Source organism: Chionomys nivalis, chromosome 18, assembly GCF_950005125.1.
Source record: "Chionomys nivalis chromosome 18, mChiNiv1.1, whole genome shotgun sequence".
Classification (NCBI taxonomy): Eukaryota; Metazoa; Chordata; class Mammalia; order Rodentia; family Cricetidae; genus Chionomys; species Chionomys nivalis.
In genome coordinates, this window is record NC_080103.1 from 51,843,211 (window position 1) to 51,850,990 (window position 7,780).

The window sequence follows — 7,780 nt, forward strand, 5'->3', positions numbered from 1 at the left end:
TATCTGAGGAGAAAAATGTGCATCCACAGCTACTGATCTAGAAGCAATTGGTTTTCCAGCAGGATCCTATATTTAATCTAAATTCTGCACCAGCTATATTAAACGTAACAAAGAAATGCAACCCAGAAATTATGCCTGGAGCCAAGTCCATTAAAGGTACTTCGGAATAACTAGAGTCCACGCACCTTAAAAGCTCCAGAAGCTATTTATACCTAAGAGGGGGGCTGTGCACAATCGCAACCACTGCATTAGAGAGGGGAGGGAGAGAAAAAAAAAATCAGCCAAATTACGCTTGGTTAATTCAGAGTAACAGATCTGCCCCCAAGTGAATTGGAGGCCTTGAATTAATTCTGTTATGACAAATCAAGATAAACGTTCCCCCTAAATTGCATGCGATTTAATTAATTTTTGAGATCCTGGGTTTTTTTTTCCTAGCTAATAGTTCACATGCTCCTGTGCTGTCATTGTGCTTGAGTGGGCAGACTTCAAAGTGATATTAAATAACCAACTATTAGATTTACCTAGCACGTTCTATTGGAAAAGTGCCATTTAATTACCTAGCCTGTTCAATTAAAGGGACAGCATTCTCTGAATATAGCAGCTTGCTGTTGATTACCAGGGAAATGAACTCGCTGCCTGGCGGCGTCTCCCTTCCTAACGCGAATCCCCTCCCCAAACACACCCTCCACCTCGGGCCACCCTCAAACCCCCAACCCGGGCCCCGAGCTTAGCTCAGCTCAGCTCACTGCGGCTGCGGGCGCCACGTGAACCGCCCGAGTGGAGCCGGGGACACAGTGCCACCGCGCCGGCTCCTGCCCTGCGCTCGCCCCCTCGCGGCTCCGCACCGTGGACCCGGCTCGCCACCCACCCACTCACTTGCTCCGACCAGAGCCCCACCCGACGGCGCCCGAACTTCCTTCTCTGGCCGCACTTTCCGCGCCAGTCACCCGGCCCGAAATGTGGGTGGGGGAAAGCAAGGGTAGCGGACGGAGGAGGGGGGAACGGGAGTTTGCAAAGCTACTCCATGGCGCTTGGGTGGTGCAGAGGGGTCGGGAGTCGCGGAAGCGAGGGGGCAGCTGTAAGGTTCCCCGACTTTTGGAAGGTGGAGGGGCCAGGCAGACGTGGGTCCCTTTAAGATCCACCCTCCCCCTCCTCTCTACACCCCGCTTCCAGCCTTTCCCTCCCTCTCTTAGAGGCCAATTTTGTTAATTAAATGTTTTGTTTGCGACGAAGCTCTCATTCATTGCGGACACGTCATTCGGAGTAGATCTAAGCCAGAGACCAGATCTCATTAGATAAAGCCCATCAGAACTAAGAAAATGGAGGAGCCACTAATTAAAGCTTTTAATTGTGCAGATTCGCAGCAGCAAGGCCGCTGCTTTATCTGAAATCTTGAAGGAGAGGAGCAGAAGCCCAGCTCTGCTGCTCAATCGACACTTGGCCACGGAATGGGGGAGGTAGTGTGGGGGGGGGACACCTCCCTCTCCGTTCTACCCCCACCCTCCCATTGGCTCGCCCAGGTCCCCCCCAGCTTTTTAGCCAGATCTTGGTTGTTTAAAAATCAACAACAAAACAAAACAGAAAACCTCAAAGTGAGACCATGTAAAAGCCCCTTAATAAACTGCACTGTGGTCCCAGCCAGGCAAAGGGGTCTTCACCTGGTGACATGCAGAGGGACCGCGCTACTCTTCACTAGTCCTTGGTCTCAGAAGCACTGAAACCTACCCCCAACAAGTGGATTTGGGGGCGTCTGGGAGAGGGGATGTCTGGGAGAGAAAGGAATGCCAGCACATTCTTCATTTCCTCACCCTTTGGGTTCCTTAAAGGACAGAGAGAAAAGTAGGCCTTCAGGTATCTCTATGGGGCTAGATAGGAGGCTGGGCTTGAGGTGCCCTGAGCCAAGTGTGCAGCTGTCCATGAGCCATTGGGCACTGAACTAGAATTCGTCTCTCCTGGGCAGACAAAAGTTTCGCAGGGTAGCATCTAGTTCTAGAGCAAGCCAAATTCCAGCCCAAAAGTTCAGAGGCAAAAAGAAGCAAGACTCCAAGATTATTTAAGGTTTAGAGCTGTGGGCGCATCCTCCACTAGATCCCAAGAAAAACGCCAAAAGGGCATTTATTATTTGGCCCCAAGAATAAGGAAAGGAATGGACTTCGTTCCCAGGAAGCCACTTGCCTAAACTTATCCCGTGGGAATCCAAGTGGACCCATCTCCTGTTTAATTAGTGGTAATCAGAAGCAAAGATAGGTCGTCGCCCCCTTGAAGACACTTGAGCTGAAACTGCACCATTTACCAAATCTTAACTGTCAATTGTCCCACTTCAATTCGCCTCCCTTTCTTAGCACACTTATGTCTCCACTTAATTCTAATACTGTCAAAGCTCATGGCTCGGCTTGGAAGGAGAACCAGAAAGCATCACACCCAAGCTTCTGCTGATTTCCCAACATTTACTTCTAAAAGAACACTTAGTGAAATTAATGCAGCCCTATTAATTTAAAAATAAAAGCTCCCCCCTCCCATACTTCTTTCACTTGACTGATGGAGGATGCTAGCCGAGTGAATATAGGTTGCATGATCCGAATACCCAAACGTCATTTCAGTCTAATGATAGCACCAGAGGCAAGCACACCCATCCTCAGCTCCAAACTGCACTGGGATCGTGCGCAGCATCAAACACAGACGACGACAACCACAGCGGGGCAAGATTCCCAGTAAAAGATACTGTCCACTATTTCCCCAAAATGAAGACAGAACTGAACGTTCTTCCTAATGACTTTATGGACAAAGGTTTAGAGCACAAACAAATAGAAGGAAACTCTTCTAAGTGTGTGTTTTTCTAGTATCGGTGTGCCTGTCTTTTTTTTTTTTTTAATTACTGGATGTTGAAACAGAACACCTCCTAGAAGCATTCATGTGCATCAGTCTATCAAACCATTTACTCAAATTAAATGTGTAATCCTTCAAATGCCTCCTTTCAAATTAATGAGTTTAAGTAGCTTGAGTTCACCTGAAAAGATCCTATAGGCACCTGACCTTCTGAATTCTTTCCATTAGCTGCCCTGAAGCCTGTTGGAAAACGCTGCTTACAAGGACATGACTGTTCCTATACATTGCTTTAAATTGCAAGATTAGCATAATCCTATAGTCTCTTTGGGGGAATCAAGGGCAGTGCTACAAATGGCAACAACAACAAAAAAAAACCCCAACATTCTTCAAATGGAAAAAAAAACCCAGGTTCTCCACCAAAAGCCACACACTAACAGTGACTGTGACAAACCTTTCCAGTGAGCCTATGAAGAAAAACACTGCCACTAGGTCTTGTTTTTATTTTATTATTATTTACTATAAAAAGAATTACAAGTCTTTAAACTGATGGATAATCAGTGTTTTTCACAAGAAGCACAAAGAATGAGTCACAGCATTCCGCTCAAAAAAGTTGAAAAGTGCTTATGTAAATATCATAATTAGCCATCACTAGAGACGAATAATTTCTCACTAACTGCACTTTTATTTTTAAATAAACCTTTTGTCTCTGAGTGTGAGTCCCGCTTAGCTCTGAGAAAGCACCTGAACGCCTACATTTTAGACAGGCTTACTTTTTTAACCTGAAGCCCAAGTTGAGGCTACACTTAGAATTTATTCCAGAGGATGCCCAACCTTGGACACTTAACCGCCCAAGTACCACCAGACCAGAGTTTCTAGCCTTACTTTGTCTTCAAATGCTGTAAAATTAACACAAGCTTTTTTGAGTCCCTTAAATGCCGCCAACTAAAGGGTGGGTGTTTTTTTTTTTTTGAAGTGAAATCTGTCATGTAACCATTAAAACCCTGGTAACCCCTGGACCTGTTCCTGCTGGGCTCATCCATCTGGCAGAAAGGCAGCGAACTTACCTAATGTAGTCATTTCTGCAGAGGATCATGCCGCTCTTGGTGTAACAGGACGTGCCGATGTCGCCCAGCTGCGCCTGGCAGCAGGAGCACTTGAGGCAGCGGCTGTGCCAGTAGCTGTCCATGGCATAGAGCAGAAAGCGGTCCGCAATCTTGCCCCCGCAGCCTGCGCAGCGCTTCCAAGAGAGGGAGCCGGCCGTCACCGGGGGCGGCTGCGAGCTGCTGCCCGGGTTCACCATGGTCTAGGGAGAGAGAAAAGACAAAACGAACGATGCAAAAGTTAGAAGTCGATCTCCGGGCGCCTGAAGCCAGCGCGCTCCCCTCTTCCCTCCCCCGGAGAGGCTGCAAGAGAAGCAGCAGCAGGGCCAGGGCGGGAAGGAGGCCGACCGGAGAGAAGGGAAGGAGGGAGGCTCGCCGGCAGCAGCCGCCTGTTTACTTTTCTCAAGCTTTGTTCTGGGGCCACGAGCTGCTCTCAACTTTCCAAAGCGCTCGCCGCCGCTGACAATTTCAGCTCGGGGACTGTCAAAACTCCGAGAGCCAGGCTCGGTGGCGCGCTCCACCCCTCGCGGCGCCTCCTCCTCCCCACACCCCCCCCCCAGCGCCCGCCTCCGCCCGCTCCTCCCGCCGCCGCCCGCCTCCAGCAAATGAGGGTCAAACCCACCCACCGCCGCGCCCGGCCCCTCCCCGGCCCCCGCCGAGCCCCGCGAGCCAGCCGCGGGTCGCTGGAGGTGGCCGCCCGCCGCAGCCACGTTCCCTCCCGAGCTCTGCCGGGAGAAGTGAGGCTGCAGTTCATAAGTTGCAAATAGTTAGGGGTTTTCTGCAAGGCGGGGGGGCGGGGGTGTGGAGGGAAGGAAAGGCCGAGGGAAGAGAGGAGGTGGTGGGAGGGGAGGGGAGGCAAGGTGGCGAGAGGGGAGGGGGGTGCCGGGTGTAAAGTTGCGAAACTGGTTTTTCGTATTTTAAACAGCACCTTTCACATGCCATTGTGGTGACCGCCATCTCCCATTATTGTTCCAAATCTCATTTCATTTTGAAGATCAATGAGTGTTTTCAGGACACAGGCAAGGATAATAGATCATTGAACTTTAGGATGCCTGTTAACTTCCTATACAAACACTCTCCACTTTGGTCTCGCTAATCTGCCCTTGATCAGCAATTTAAATGCTAGAGCTTTGTTCCTCCAAAGGGGGGGGGGGGGTAGATAATGTGTGAGGAGGCGCTATTGAGGGACACACAAGTTAAAATCGAGCCAGTCCTGCTGTCACCCAAAACTGATTTTAAACACCCCCCCCCCACACACACACACTTTCTAATGAATGCCACAAGAGAAGCAACTGGGGTATAATATAGGAATCAATTTATAAAGCTTAGCTTAAACCGATTAATTTGTTGCCTCCAATCCGGAGTCCAATAAAGTCCTAGGGTTTCTCCAGTCACTTATTCTATAAAAAGATCAAGTTATTTACTGCCAATTAAGCAGCTTGTTTTGTCTTTGTCCTCTGTATGCCGAGAGTGTGGGCTCCCCCAAGGCTCCCCAAGACATTCAGCAGATACCTCAGAAGGGAGAGGGCCAACTTTGTCTGTCCCCAGCCCAACTTAACTGCAGCAAAGAACAGGGGAGAAGGAACGAGAGAAGGACTCCGGTTCCTTAAATAGGCCGATTTTAAACACATTTCCTCCGAAAGAGTCCCGGAACGTGTGTCCAGTGACCGCACAATAAACCAGAATAAGAACTGCACCAATTAAGCTGTAACAAAACCCTGAGACTCTGGAAACAGGACCGCTCTAAAACCCATTAGCATTGCATTTATCCGAATGCATCATACCTTTATGTAAATTGATTTATCTGATGCATTTACTCGAGGAATTGCTTTTTGTTACAATTTCAGCCCTAACCCAAATGAATCTGCATTTCCTGCCCTAGGTCTTTAAACTGTTCCCCCCCCCCCCAACGTTTTAATCGCTCCGAATTCCTTTTTAAAAGGGGAGGGGGAGGGAGGAGATTCCAAGCTGCTCCCCGCCCCCATCTTTAGTGAGAGGTAAATATATATGTATTTTTTTTTTGAAAAGGAAACATTACACTGAGAAAAGCATCCAGTAACCCCATTAGCTAAAGCTCTTAAGGACAAGCAATACCTTAATGCTGATTAAATCTAAAAGAGATGAATCAAGAGGACTGACCAGAAACTGACTCCCCTGATAACTAAGGACGGGCCCTCATCAAGTTTCATTTAGAGTTGGAAAAAAAAAAAGAAAGAAAGCTTTTAAGTTAAATAGGCTTATACTCTAGTAATTACATAGCCAAGCAATTTAGGTCCTGGGATAGCCAGTGAAATAGAAAGCAGAGCTGGCAGCTAGAGGCAAAATCTGCCCCCCTTTAACAACGTCTCTGGTGTTTTTTAATGGAGACCAAGGGAGGGACAAACGTAGCGCTGGCCATTTGTAGTACAAAAATGGATGCTTAATTCATGTCTTGATTTTAATTAGGTGATTCACCGGATTTCTCCTGGATTGGAACAAAAGACTTATAAGCCAAGAGGAATTCTTTTTAAAAAGAGAACAGGCAATGCCGGATCCTGGTCACTTAGAGCTTTTCGGTCTCTGTTTCAAATAGTGTTGGGGGGTCATGACTATGGCCCCCACCCACGCACACGCCACTTCTCATCTAAGCAGCCCCTGTCTTTCCTTTAGGAACTGGAACTGCCCCCAGACCTCTCGAGGGTCCCCACCAGCCCGGTCTCCAAGAAGAACCCTTTTGTAAGCAAGGAACCGCTACAAAGCTGGCGGCCCGGGGCTGCCCTCGGTGCTAGCTCGCAGGCCGGCCTCCTAGTTTCAGACTCACGCATTATCTAAGGCGACGTATTGTTTACTTGCAATTTGGGACGGTCAAGGGAAGGAAGCCAAAGAAAACAGCCCTGGCCCCGACCAGTTCCCCCCCCCCCGCCCTTTCCCCGCTCGCGGTGCCCCCAGCCACCCCCTTACCTGCTTCTCCCCTATATTGCGAGAGGCGGCGGCGGCGAAATGCGAGCGGAGCCGCTCGGCTTCCAGGGCAGGGGCGCCGGGGTCGGCGGAGCTGGAGGGAGGGAGGGAGTTCTCGCAGAAGCAGGAAAGGGGAGGAGGGGGCTAAGGGCTGATTTTTTTTTTTAATCGCGTGGCTCTGGGGCGGGTAGAGGGAGCCCCACGCTAAGTGGCAGGCGGCCCAGCGCAGAAGTGTCAAGTCTCAGCCCGCGGGTCCTGGTCCTCAGCCCCCGGCTGCGCGCGAGCAGCTGCAGGCGCCTTCGGCCCGGCCCGTGCGGCGCAGCGGCAGCCACTGCTGCAATCGCGACTGCAAGTTTGGCAATGTGGCTTCACTTTGTACGCGCCCCCGCCCCCGCCGCGCCCGCGCGCTCCTCCTCCTCCGCCGCCGCCTTCCTCCCGCCCGCCCGCTCCGGGCCGCCGGCGGCTCGGCCGAGCTCTTGTCCCCCCCCTCCCGCGACCTGCGGCCCGGGAGCGGCGGTGCAAGCTCGGCCCCGCGGCCCGCGCGACGGTGCACGGAGTGGAGAGCTGCGGGCCGGCCGGGAGCGCTGCACCGATCGGCTGCCCCGCTGCTGCTGCCCGGCTCAGAGGCGGCGGCGCGGGCCTCTAACCGGCTCGCTCGCTCCTTCGGCGGCGCTTACACATGTGTTACTGACAGAGCAGAATCCCAACTACTCCCCGGCTCTGCCGCCGACGTCAGCGACCCTCAGCCACTGGGCGGCCGGATTGTTCAGGCGGAATAATAAAACCTGCCAATCCGGGGAAGGACAAAGGGTGACTGAAACGAGACTCGGGGGGCGGGGAGCGAGGCGGGCGGCTGAGCGGGCCCGGCCCGGGAAGGCGGGGGGCCGGGGTCGGGGGGACGAGAAGGGATCCCGGTG

General features: G+C 51.5%; 1 protein-coding gene across 3 annotated transcripts in view; it reads right to left on the reverse strand.

Annotated features, from left to right (window-relative positions):
- Lmo4 (LIM domain only 4) overlaps positions 1 to 7,553 on the reverse strand; it is a 16,531-nt gene extending 8,978 nt beyond the window's left edge. The window contains exons 1-2 of one of the 3 annotated variants that reach the window (XM_057793520.1): positions 6,867 to 7,553; positions 3,891 to 4,129 (exon numbers count right to left, since the gene is read on the reverse strand). In XM_057793520.1, the coding sequence (XP_057649503.1) occupies positions 3,891 to 4,126 (236 nt within the window). In that variant the 5' untranslated portion in view covers positions 4,127 to 4,129; positions 6,867 to 7,553. Of the gene's footprint in view, positions 1 to 3,890; positions 4,130 to 4,274; positions 4,445 to 6,866 lie in introns of those variants that run through there. The other 2 variants (XM_057793522.1, XM_057793521.1) reach the window with 2 other exon arrangements.
- Positions 7,554 to 7,780: the final 227 nt, after the last annotated feature.